Raw genomic sequence first — 13,744 nt, 5'->3', positions numbered from 1 at the left:
TGTAATATGAAGCATTACAAGTAAATAGCATTGGAATGGATATGTCTTTGAATAGTAGCAAAGAACTATAGAATTATTCTGGTGTAGGTTATAAGGCCAGGTGACAGTTAGTGTCAAACCAGACCTAAAAATCCATGTAGGTTAATAACTGCCCTCCTTGCTTCTGTGCTGCTGCCAGAGAAAAACAACATAAATTATCTTGTTATTTAAGAGACTTTAATATCATTGCAATGTTTAAGATCAGGTACCTGGTAAATAAACAAAATGATCACAGCTGCTTTGAGAGGGCAGCACATTTTTGTGAAAGCACACAACCTCTGCCCAATCACAACATATACTCCTGGCTCCCAAAATGTGGGTGGAGCCAAAGCCCATCTCTAGTAATTCGCACATAAAAGTTTGGCAACAGCTGCACTGTCAAGTCGGACCATAATGTTGGTTGGTACAAAAATGTTTCTGTAGTGACAGCCATTCAGGTTTCTTGGATTCCTGAATGAGTCACAGATCCTGCAGTGGCCAAGGGGAGAAAAAGCTCCCTCAGTCAATCGGGTTTTGAATATTTAAAAAATGTTTTATCCTTAAATTTTCCTTGGATCTGGAGCAGAGCATAATTCAAGTATACACCACTGAGATACCCATCAAATTAAACCTTTGAAGTCAAGCTGACACATTTTTATAACTCAACTTGAAAACTACTGAACTGATTGCACAAAATGGCCTATTCCACTTGCATGGTTCTGCTCGGTTTTTTAGGTCTTGCCTACGCAGCGCACAAGCGCTGCTTTGGAGTGACAACTTGGAATCACTCCGGGCTTTTGTGGAAACTCGTGCATGTACTGCACAGTTTCCAATGAGCCGTCGTGCATATACGGCGTTTACCTTGCGGGAGCGAGCAGCGGCGCCATCTGTTTGCAATTATAGCGCCCGCAGCTGCTTGCTCCCGTAAGGTAAACGCTGTAGATGGACTTTAACTTTCACAGCCGTGGGGCCGCGCTTGTCTTTCAGTGCTTGTTATAGCTAGTAACACACGTGCTTTGTGCTTCCCAATCCCGCCCCTCCATGCCCTTCTTCCGCGCGTGAACGTTCTTTCCGTTCAGCGCTCTGGCCATATCTCAATGAGGGGACGCGCTGCTGAAGTAAAGGCTGAGTATTATACTCGCTGCTCTCCATGGATACCCATCCCATAAAACAGACCTGTTCTGGTGTGTAAATCAACCCTGCTCGCATTATTAATCCTGGTACATGATCTATTCCGCACCTCTTGATTGATTTTGTGCTTCAGAATTGACAGGGAGGAGAGACGAATTGAAATGAATGCAGAGCTGTTCGAGAACAGACAGTCTCGCAGCAGCACGCACAGCAGTCTCCTGTTTTTCTTCTAGCTATAAAATATTCCAGACACAGCATCGGGCACGCGAAAACGTAGGGATTTCTAACTACATGAAAGTATCCGTCCCTCCCTGGCATTTTGTGATTGGCCCTCAAAAAGCAACATAAGATTTATGAATCTTCTGTAACTGTCTCCAAGCAACCTTAGTCTGTTAATCCAATCAAAGTATGTTTCTATACACCAATCAGAAAGACTTGCTTGGTATTTCTACAGCCATCACAGAAACGTAGAGCCTCACACAGAGATGACACTATGAATATTTAATTTTCATCTGACTAAGATGCTCTCGGACAGTCAGCTCTCTATTTTTGTCACTCGCTGAGGTAGCTTTGATCCTAGTATGCCGAACGTCTGTAAGGATACTAGCCAGGAGTAGCAAGAGATCTGTGAATTATGCGCGTACACGTTTCAGAACAAACACGTCTGGGGAGTCTACAAGTTTCTATCCAAAATCTTGCGCTTTCCTCGGGGGATGGGGGAGCACGGCGATTGCCCGAGGGGCATCGTGACTGGAGAGGTGTGACTCGGAACCTCGCTGCCTGAAGGGAGCTCCAATCCAGGGGCTATCAAGGGTCAAGCAGCAGGCTACCTGAGTCACGCGAGGCGCAGACGTCACTCGGTCACGGACGGTAAAACTGTCAGGACCTCGGCAAGAGGCAAACGCATTCGCGGAAAGCTCTTTGTGTTCTCCAAACACAATTACTGCGCATTCCTCCAGAATCAGATTGTATTCCGAAAGCTAGCTGGGGGCGGATCACGCACTTTATTCAACTGCGGCAATCGCAGTTCACCGAATGGAAATAGAACAGTATCTCGAAATTATTTAAGGGAACCTGCAATCTGTTGCCTTCGGCAGAAAGCAGGAAGGAGCACTCTTCGGAAAGAGGGCAGCAGCTTGCAGAAAGTTATGATTGTTATTATTATTATTAGTAGTAGCATTAATAAGATGATCACACTCTCCGGTGCTTTGAAGCGGCGTTAAGTCACGCCAACTACTTTGCAAGTATGCAGTGAAGAATATTTCCGATATGAATTCCTGAAGTGATACTGAAGATTATTATTACACTTGTTATTGTTATTAGCATCATCAAGAGGAAAAGCATAATTCTGAATGGGACATTAGGGCCTTTTTGGATTACAAGAAAATATAGTGACATATATTATATGCAGTATAATGTCTATAAAAAGTGTTAAACACGTTTTTTTCTTTTTACGCATGAGGCAAAATGAGTTTATAGGGGGAAGAATAGCTTTTTCCAAAATATACTACTCCCATTTTGTTGCAGGCGATTTATCTTTTACTTTCCAACTAAATCCTGTGGTTTCATCAGTGGTATTATATTTTCCACAGCTAGATGGCAGTGTACGCCACTTGCAAGTCAAAGTATGGCGTCAGGGATTCCCCGCTGCAGCCCGAGTGCATCAGTATTTTCCATTGGAGAGAGTGACGTGGGGACGCCTGACTGTTTACATATGGATATAATGCCGTGTAGAAATGTTATCACTGTTCATCAGTTAAAATTCGCATATAACACGGAGAATCAGATTCAAGAGGAACTTTGTATCTCTGCGCATCTTCCACCAGACCATTCCTGACACTGTAAGGCTAGCTAGCGGTGATGTCATATTCTTCTTGCACCGACTGTAAATTATCTTCTTCAAACAAACTCCCACCCCGCAATAAATTTAACAGTTGCAGCAATCCATTGCATCGGGGCATTGAAACGCATATTTTACTCTTAGCACACCTTCTTGTTTTTAATAGCCCTTTCTTGACCTTACTATGTCAAATAAATAAAAGCCGACAAGGAGAAGCAGTACTTTTGTGGTGTAGTATAGTATGTGGGATGTTGGTCGTTTTCATGGGGTGGGAGGGACATCGAGGTGACCTTTCCCTGTAAATCTGATCCTCTGCAGGTAAGCCGGACAGAGTGCTTGATTTTACTTATCGCTCTTTCGTGCACTCTGTATTCAGAGGATCAGATGTACTAAGACTTTGAGTAGGGGTTGCATCAGTTTTGTGTTGCTGTCCCAACCAAAAATCGTTTTTATGTACTAAACCATACAAAACCACATTGCGTGGCTTTGCGTGGTCTAGTAAATACAAAGTATTGACTGACTTGACTTGCCTTACTTTGGGAAGGAGTTCCATGAGAGGAGCATGGACGTCCCCATTCATCTCCCCATGGCTTTTTGGCACATTTTCAGATTTATCGAGATATAACGAGAAGTCCTTGTTATCTCCTCTTTCCACGTGTGTCTCATTTTGCAGCGCATATAGAAAGAGGGAAACGCCTTTAAGAGGGTGTTAGACCTAGCATCTTTGGCGTGATTTCCCCAGTCTTTTGGATTCTGATCTGTTTTTTTTTTTACTGTGTGCTGTATTTCGTTTTTGCTGGTTTTAGGACCCTGGGCACTTTACCACTTTCCTACCAGTGCTAAAGTGCAAGTGTTTCCTCTGTAAATTGTACTGGTGATTGTTTTATCCATGATTGGCATATTTGATTTACTAGTAAGTCCCTAGTAAAGTGCACAAGGTGTGCCCAGGACCTGTAAATTAGGAGCTACTAGTGGGCCTGCAGCACTGATTGTGCCTCCCACTTGAGTAGCCCTGCAAACATGTCTTGGACCAACCACTGCAGTGTCTGTGTGTTCAGTTTTAATCTGCCATTTCGACCTGGCAAGTGCACCCACTTGCCAGGCCCAAACCTTCCCTTTTATTATATGTAGCCTTTCCTGTTTTCAGTTTCGATTTTTGGTAAATTCTGGTAGTGTTTTTTCAGTGTTTTCCAGTGATTTCAATACCTCAAAAAAACAGTGGTTTTCAGTGGTTACTCATTTTAGTGCCATAAAAAACAACTGAAAAAGTGTTTTACCGGTGTTTATGGAACGCTTTGCGTTTATTATTGCTTGCTTTCTTCATCAGGCCCCAGCCATGGTAAGGACCACACTGTATGACCAGACCATGCAGTGTATATAGGTACAAATTACAGAGAATCATTTGTGGCAGCCAGATCCTTCTCACAGTTCGGATCATTTTTCATTATTTACCCTACAATATCACTGGGAGCTTCGGACTAAATGATTTACAAGTGTTCATATGTACCACCAGAATGACGCTCTACAAGCATAATACAAAGTTTCACTTTGGATGAGCAGAACAGAACGTGTATTTAGAAAGTGTGTTTTCGCCCCGAAGAGCAAGAGCACCACAGTGCTGAATAACTGATATTTATTGTTTCCCGACTCTGTGGCACTCGTCTTTTCAACCTCAGAAGATGAAAGGCTGAGTGGATGGATGTGCCAGGATTTGCACTAGGTTCCATTAAGTCAAACACGGGTCCCTACAATGGATGTATTAGTCCACGGAGCAACCAGCCCTGGATAATTTCTATTTTATGTTATCTTTTTTCTACATTTTTATATTTTGCTAAATATTGATATACATATATACTTCTAGGGACTGAACCTTAACATTTTTTTTCCCATTTTCCTTCAAAAGTTGTATACTGCTCTACATTTCAGAAGCTTAATACAGTCATGAAATACTTTCCATTGTCCTTTCATTCTGCAGCTCAGAATTAACAAGCATTTGCAATGCAATAGGTCTCGCATTAATGCGAGTTTAAGCTATTGGCATTGTAAATGACAAAGCCCTTTATTTATATTTTAAAAACGAAAACAAAAATAAAAGGTATTGTTATTTGCAATGTCAATAGCTCAAACTCGCGTAAATGCGAGACCTATTGTATTGCAAATGCTTGTTTTGTTTTGCTGTAGCATGCATACAACAGTTATTCCTAAGGGACTTAAAAGAAAAAAAAGTAGAGGTTTTTTTTTTTTACCTTACTCCCATGTGCAGATTTGTCACAGTGCCAAAATTATTATTACACCAGTGGTAATTACAATGTAATCGTAACCACATAGTTGTTATCACAGAATGCAAGTCCCAGCTGCAGATAGTCGGAGACGGAAACAAATAAGCTCCGTGCTCCACAAGGATGCAGTTAACTGAAGTGAAAAGTAAGGTAATGTATGAATACGGAGAAGATATATGCCAGCCTCGTTTCTGTGTCGGTGACCTAGTGCTTCTGTATGCACTTGTAAGGCACAGGAGATCAGCGTTCCTCTATTTCGATTTGTCTGGTAATCTATTGCAGTAAGTTTTGTATTCTAAGGAGAGAGCAGGCTTGCCCATTTCGACAAGTATGCTTCGTGAATATTAATAGTAGGAAGGGAAACACACTTAAGTAGTCTGCAAAAATCGCACCCACACGAAGAATCCTTCCCTGTTGCAAGTAAGTGGTTGGCCCCTTTCTGTCCCATGGGAATTGATTCTCCTCAGATTTTGCAAAGACTTCTTGTTGAAGGTGACTTGGTGGTGGCCCAGTACATGTTGTACCATGCTGCAGTCTCCCTTCATGTATGTCCTGCTTGCTGTGTTAGTCGCACTGCATGCTGTGTGCCTATGTTTGCAACCCCTGCATGCTGCCCTAACGGTGTCGTTATTACAAGCTGATGCATATGTGTCTTTTTTTTTTAAACGTGCAGTTTACTACTCTTGAGCCAGCACGGTGTAGGTACATGCTGATGAAGACTGGGCTCAGAGGGAAAGTGTACTTTAAAAAGCGCTGTTTCCACTCGCCACTGAGCAAGTCACTTCCAGTTTATAAGGGGCTGATACATCTGCTTACTTCAGTGGTTCACAATCTCCCTTCTAGATTTTTTTTCTCTTCACTCCATGCTTTCTCCTTTCCTCTTTGCCACTTTCTCGCATTTCTATCTGAATATTTCTGTTGCTTGTTCTGTACTCTACGGGCATGTTCTCGTTCTGTTTCTCTTATACAGTTTGCTTCATATACAGTTCCCGCAAGGCTCTGTGTTCCCTTCTCAGCAATTCATGCTCTCTTACCCCTTCTTGTCAGAAGTTTATGGCTTCCTTCCCTCCCTTCCTCTTTCTATTTAGTATGTGGTTTTGGTGCTCTCCGTGAATCACTGGCATTACTTGTTTCCTTACGGTTGAAGATGTGTGGTTATGATTGTAATTACAAGGATACAGTGAAAGGTGGGCCATTATTCTGGGACTCTTCGCTGTTTTATTGTAGGAAATGTCCTTTTCAGAAAGAATAGTGTGGTGGTTAAGGGTAGTTACTGATGTAACAGATCAGATAAAAACAAAAACCAGGGACCCAGATTACCAGGTAAATAGATCATGTTGGAAACCTCTGCTATACCTCCCTTCCATTCTGCATAGAACCTTTTAACCAGTTGTGCTGCATGAGACAGCTGCCAAGATGGGAAAGTTGGTTAGGAAACGGTGACATTGAGCGCATTGACAGATAAACGGGTGACAACTAGATATTACACGGATGTGTTCTTCGCGTGTTGGCTAGTGAATAGGTTTTTGGTATTCTGTGGTTTCATCAGTGATACTAGGGATACCTTTGGCTTAGTCTCTCCCATATGCTTTCCTGTGGATCCTGGTACTCGCACAGCAGTCCGCCTCCATAGCAAGCTTCCTGGGGTCAGTCAGCTTACTATCAACTAGGTGCTGGTGCAGATCGGCACAACATAGACTGGACAAGTGCTCCCATGCAATCAAATTGTAGAGCCCCTGAAAATCTGTCACATTCCTGCCTTTCACCCAGCCATCCAGTGACCTGCAAAACATATCTACACATTCCAACCAAGTGTTGGCATCGGACTTCTTACTGGACCTGAACTGATCCCTGTACTTTTCAGGAGTGAGACCATACTTAGTGAGAAGGGCGTCCTTCATGTCTGTATAGATGAGGTGATACCCCTTACCCAAAGCTATTAAAGTATCCCTTGCTTCTTTTGGGAAGAGAGGCCACAATCCTGCTCCCCAATTCTTCTCAGGGTCCCCATTCTTGTGTATCGCTGCCTCGTAACTCTGAAACCACCTTTGTATGTCATCCCCCTTCTTGAATTCTTGGCCTACATTCTTAGGGATGTGCACAATCCTGTCTTGACGGGTTGCTGCCACCATCTGAGCTGGCTCTACTCCTCTTACCCAGCTCCTTTATCCTGAACTCATGCTCTAACATCTTCCGTTTCTCCTCCATGGCTAACTTAAGCTCCAGTTCTACTGCAACTCTCCTTGCTTCCCGCCTGTCCTCCAGCTGTCCTGGAGACAGGCCACTGCTGCCTGGCCTGGAGGGTTCCCCCCCTCCCAAAAGCCCATCCACCCTAGGAATAGGCTCCTCCGCCTCTCCACTGATCTCACCAGACTGCTCGCTGGCACGTCTGGCTGCTACCCAGGCCCTTAGCGCCTTTTGTAGCTCCTCCTTCCTCATGAAGCCTCTGACTTGGACTTTAAGGTTTTTGAAAATTGATTTCAATTCCCTAACATTTTAGGATTCCAACCTATCCTCCTCAAAGTAAATTACCAGGGATGCAACAGATGATGCTCTTGATTCAGGCATGATGAAGTAGCAAGTTCAAACTGGCAAGATCAAAAATAGGCCAAAAAGAAAAAGAACCAGTATGTGGCACATAATGGTCTGCGATATGGTAGTAGTGCGCACCAATCACTGTAAGTCAAGTGCAAACGCAAGTCCTATCCTCACCGCTGACAACCAATGTTAGAAATGGGATTTTTGGTAGGCTAGGGCATGTGCCAAAGCCAGGCAGAAACCACCGCTCTAGTCAGGATAAGAGTGTTACACTCCTAAAATAACCCTGCTCACCCCCTTGGTAGCCTGGCATGAGCAGTCAGGCTTATCTTAGAGGCAGTGTGTAAAGCATTTGCACATAACTAACAGTAATACAGTGTAAGCACTACAAAAGGACACCACACCAGTTTAAGAAAATATCCAATATTTGTATATACTTAAGAAAAGACCAAAACCGATAAAAATCCACAATACAGTACTTAAAAATCTCTGGTTATCAAAATATGCTTGAAAAATGGTTCCTTGATGTCGATAGCTCCGTCCCGGGCTATCACGGCGTCATGAGCAAACAGATCCAAACAGTTCTGGCTGACCGCAGTGTTGCGGGCCAGCTACGGTGTCGGTAAGACCCTCAAACAGTACCTTGTAGAAATGCAGGGCATCAGCGACCTCTCGATGAGCTTCCGAAAGTACGACGTCCGCAGGTGTTGGTTCCGGAGGTTGATGCAGGAATCGTCGGGGCCCTCGATGTCACACGGGTTGCAGATCGATCTCCTCTCTGTTGGAGTCAGGAGCACTGGCGTCGGCAGGTGTCGGGTGCTGCGGTGTGAAGGACAGCGGTGCGGCGTGCGGTGCCCTCCGGTCGCGGTGCGAGCAGCGGCTCGGTGGCAGCATCAGATGGCGTCGTCGGTGAGACCAGGGTCGCTGTGCGATGTGAAGGCGGTGCTTGTTGCGGTGTTGGCAGGTCACAGTGCAAGCAGTAGCGGCATCGTTATTGCTGAAGCGCTGTCGTCGGCTGACGAACTGGAGTCGATGGTGCCAGCGTTGGTAGGCCAAGGCTGCGGTGCGGGACGAGAGCGGTGCGTCGTGTAACTTTACGAGCGGTGCCCTCGAACCACAGTGTAAGCAGCGTCGTCGATTTCGGCATGGAGAGGTGTCGTCGGGAATAATACCAAGGCATCGTCGTGAAGCGAGGCGTTGCGGAGTACGATGCCCACAGGTCGCGGTGCGAGCAGCGGCTCGGTGGCGGTGTCAGCAGGCATCGTCGGTGAGACCAGGGTCGCGGTGCGGCATTGTGGTTGTGCCCTCTGCGGTGCATTCAGGACACGGAGTCGGCGTCGTAGACCTCGTCGGGTTGCTTTTCTTCTGTTGCAGCACAAAACACACAGTCCCCAGTGCTGAGGGCAGAAGAGATTGAAGTCTTTGCTGTTCCTGAGACTTCTTGAACAGGGAGCAAGCTCTACCTCAAGCCCTTGGAGAGACTCACAAAGTAGATTTCAGAAAGTTCAGTCCAGTCCTTTCACTGCCCAAGACAGAAGCAGCCACTGCAGGCCAACACAGCAAAGCACACAGCAACGTGGTAGTCCCTCCTCATAGCTTCTCCTGCTCTTCATCTTGGCAGTCTTCTTGGCCCAAAAGAGTTCTAAAGTTCAGGGGTTGAGCCCCAATATGTATATCCCAAAATCCTTTGATCTCTTAGGCAGAGAGTGTCTGTGCCCAGCCAGAACCAGTTCTGCCTTCTCTGGTGTGAGTTCCTGGCAGCCGGTCCAACATGGCAGCAGAAATAAGTGGCTTGTTCAAGGCATTTTGTCTGCACTCATTCCAATACTATGTTGACCTTTTTCTGCTCCCTTCTTAAATGTTTAGCAGTGTTTCACATTTATTAAGTCATTTACATATGGGAGCACAGCGATTTCAGACTTGGCGAGGCAGGGATCGCACAGTCCCAGCTGCTGCTTTATGGTGTAAATGATGCAAATACAGTATGTTCAGACTGCTCCACTCCCAAAATCAGAACAGCCCTTGAGGCAAACTCTGCCATAGAACGCTTATGGTTCAGGGTCTAGTTAATCTGTTAAGTTGAGTGTTAGCTCTAAAGTGTATGATGCATACAGTTACATTGGCATTAAAATGCCTGAAAACCTTATGAACCTTTTTGGGATGTAGTATTTTTTGTCCCAATCAAAGACATCTTATCCCAGACTGAAGTGTAGGGAAGAGACGCCTTTGAAAAAGCATGAGTATTTGACCTGTATGAGAAGCTGTCAGTAGGGGCTCGTAAGGAGAATGTCATACAAATGCAACAAAGTATAGAACAAGTTCTAGACATAGATAAGAGTAAACTGTTGACTATTGCATCACCTGTGCGGGTTTGTTTTACGTCCCCGACAAGAAGCAGAGGACTTCCAAAGCTGGGAGAGAATGAGTGAGCAACAAAGCGTCCCTCATCTAAAGTAAAAAAAAAAAAACTTGGCCCGAGCTTTGAAGAAAGATATGCTATGTAGACTGAGCTCATAAGGACGATGTGGACCACTGAAGGGGATTATAAGCAGACCGCATCCCACATTAGGGGCTTTTAAGGAACATATATTCTCTAGTTGGATTTTCATACAGGAGTAGATATTAGCAAAGATTAAACGCCCCACAGTAGGGTTGAAAAGTAGTGCCCTTTCCCACACAAAAGTAATTAGCATTGATCCATTCACCCCCCCCCCCCTTATAGGGTTACAGAAGGAATATGCCCGGTTGATGTTTTCTGTGGATCATGACCTTCCACACAGTCCAGATCATGTTTTTGTCAGTTTTACTACACTGGTGTGTACAACATGGTGTCCCTAGAGAAATCATTTGAACTACCTTATTTTATGTTAACTTCTCCTTCTTTTTTATTTGGTAGGAGACTGAATTGTAGGACACTCAATCCACATTTACAATAGACAAGATTTCAGAATCTAAAAACTCACATAACAGCACCTGATGTCTGTTCCACACCTTTTTCTTAGCCATCACACACTAGTTAAAATCAAGTATAAATGTTTATTGATATGGCTTTGAAAGTGATCTGTCCTATTTGAAAAATTTGCTATCGAGTGTTTGAATGCCCTGCCTAAATTGTCACTGTTACTATTATCACACACATGACTTGTTTTTCATTGATAGATGATGAAGAGAGAGATGCTCAGGAAGATCCTGCAGACTACAGAAAGGACAGTGTGAAAGATGTCTTGTGAGTGAGGAAGGTAACATGAAAATCCTGCAAGTTGGCAAGACGAGACCTTTAAGTGCTGCAAGTGGTTAATGTCTCATTCCGGCGTTGATCAGAAAGTCCATTTTGGGACATCTGGGAGAAGCCAGTCAGAAAAAGTTTTACTTCTGTTTGCCTTGAGATACAAATGGCAGCTGTGAAGAAACAATGTTCTGGGCTCTGTTTTGCTCAATAGACTTAAACTTCTTTTTTTATGTTAAACATGCGTCGACGTTAGTGGTGGAAGAATGTACCTGACAAAAATGAGCCAAGGAAGTTTATGAAAAACAGAATCAACTTTTGAAATCCTATCAGTGGTTTCATGTCAGATCTTTGATCTAAAAAGCCCAACATGGGAAGCAGTGGTGATGCCGATCCTCCGGACTGCAGCGCTAAGGATCTGCAGTCACATCAGGCTGGAGACTAAAATCAGTAGTCACTCTGGATAGAGGATCATTGGATATACATTCACTCTAGACTCTGAAGCTGTGGGCTGACAATACTCCAAACGGTGGAATGGGAATGTTTGGGATGGATTACACACTTTGGATTCCCTGAATTTTATTTGGCCCATAATATATGTGTGTGTTTGTCTGTGTATGTGTGTTTATATATATATGACAGGAGTAATGGAGAATGGCAGGGGAGAGATAAATTGCTATTCTTTCCACATTGTCCTTATTTGAGGTTATGTGTGAGCACTGTTGTTTTGAAGATTCACTCTTGGATTTGTTATAGTTAGTAGTTCAATGTCAAATGAGAATATGGCTAAAAGCCCAACGGAAATACCAAACTAGCCTGCACTAAACTTTGGAAAATGAAGGAAGCGGCAGACTTGTCATATAGAGTCCTTTGGGTGTTGGTGCCAAACCCCCACACCTACTGTGAAAACGGTCAGTGTTCCTGGCTATGGGATTTTGTGGTGCATCTAAATAAGAAACAATCTCTGCAGGGATCTCTGTATTCTTTCCGCGGATGGAAAACATTTATAAGCACTTTTGGATTCTGTGTTGCTTGAAATTGTCCCATTCCCTTGAGATTCATCAGCTATGACACTGGTGCTGACAGTGTTCATTAGTGAATGAGTATATATGTGTACAATGTTAATGCTGAAAATTCTTATTATGCAGTCATCAACAGTCCACACCCCATTATATGCTTATTGTGGATTTACATAGGCAATTTATTGGGGCCCTTTTTTCAAAATGGTTTAGTTTCTTATCAAATGGTTCTGGTTTAGAGGCAAACAAAAGGTGGTGTATGTACGCCTTGTAAAGAATAACCTGTTAAACAAATAATGGTGGTGGGGGAGTTAAAATGTCTTTTGCCCATTATTCTTAAGGTTGTTAATGTTTTTTTAAGTAGTGTCAAATGTGACATTGAAGATTTTTAAATTTTAAGGATTAATGATGCATGCAAAAGGTAAGACAGTCTTGTATCAAAGGATCTGTTATGGGATGGGAGGTGGGTTGTTGCAAAGTGTCAGTAATTTGGGGGAATGGGTAGATGTTCCACAATGCATTTACCTACAATTGTGTTAAGGGTTTTAAATTTCCGAACTTTCAAACTTAATCTTTCTTTACCCACCAGCATTATTTATTGATGTGCAATGCTAAAAACAGAGCATATTTTGGAAGTCTGATTTGTTATATTAAGTGCCACAACCCATTGTTGAGCTTAATCTGTTCCATGGTTAATTTCTTCAGACGGGGTATAGCTATAGTAACTTTGGGTTCTAATAAAGAAAAATATGATAAAATAATCTCAGTATGTGGTTTACTATTTTAATAATACCAGGCACCATCTACATTTGCTTCTTAAATGACATCCTTAATCACACAGACATTCTTCCTTTATGTGCTTTGCTAATCGCATATCTACTCACAACTTAATGTTTATAGGTAGGTTAAAGCCACAGCAAATTCTCTTTAAGCTTAGTTAAGCCGCAAGAGTATGGAATTTGTCCTGCTCTGTTACTGAGCCTGGGCAGGAAAGTCCTGGATTTCAACTGAGGCTATATTCTATTAAGTCACAAGCAACCCTTCCTCCTTACTTCATGATAAGGCCAAAAGTCTGAGCAGCTTTTAAAAAGTAAACAGACAGTGCCTAACTTCCGAGGGTATATGTTGATCCAATAAGTGCAATTAGACATTAAACATTTCTCAGATTACTCAGGAAGGGCTACTCTGTGGTATTCTAGTCCATTGGTTAATTAAAAGAATCTGCCCACAGTGGGCAATAATTGCTATAATTAAGTAACAAGGTATCTACTGTTACATTCTGACAGTGTGTGGAAACTCTTTAAATCACAGTTTGGTCTCTGCAAGAACATATTAACGAATGTGTCTGTGTATTCTGTATTCAAGTGGTCCGATTCAAAATGATCTTAGGAGATTTTAACTTCCCTCTGGAAGAACAGGGCAACCACGAAACCACTCAACTCACTGATGATCTCCTAACCTTAGGACTTCAACAATTGGTGAAGGGAACTACACACCAGGCGGGGCACATACTAGATGGTCTGTTTACCAATAACTCAGACATCTTTGTACAGGATATTCTTCCTCTCACCTGGTCAGATCACAGGGCCATTATTTTTGGGATCCATACACGGCACGCTAACTCTCCCCATTCCAGGCCACGAACTAGGTTAGGGACCCGTGCTTGGAAAAATGCGGATATCCATCAGATGGC

The 13,744-nt window shown here is 43.3% G+C and overlaps 1 protein-coding gene across 4 annotated transcripts in view; it reads left to right on the top strand.

Moving 5' to 3' along the window:
• GOLM2 (golgi membrane protein 2) overlaps positions 1-12,812 on the top strand; it is a 523,755-nt gene extending 510,943 nt beyond the window's left edge. For all 4 annotated transcript variants that reach the window (XM_085644687.1, XM_085644686.1, XM_085644685.1 and 1 more), the window contains one exon: positions 10,966-12,812. In XM_085644687.1, the coding sequence (XP_085500813.1) occupies positions 10,966-11,036 (71 nt within the window). In that variant the 3' untranslated portion in view covers positions 11,037-12,812. The remainder of the gene's footprint in view (positions 1-10,965) is intronic.
• The last annotated feature ends 932 nt before the right edge of the window (positions 12,813-13,744 follow it).

The sequence above is a fragment of the Triturus cristatus genome, chromosome 3_1, assembly GCF_964204655.1.
Source record: "Triturus cristatus chromosome 3_1, aTriCri1.1, whole genome shotgun sequence".
NCBI classification, from domain to species: domain Eukaryota; kingdom Metazoa; phylum Chordata; class Amphibia; order Caudata; family Salamandridae; genus Triturus; species Triturus cristatus.
This window is presented reverse-complemented; position numbering and strand designations above follow the sequence as displayed.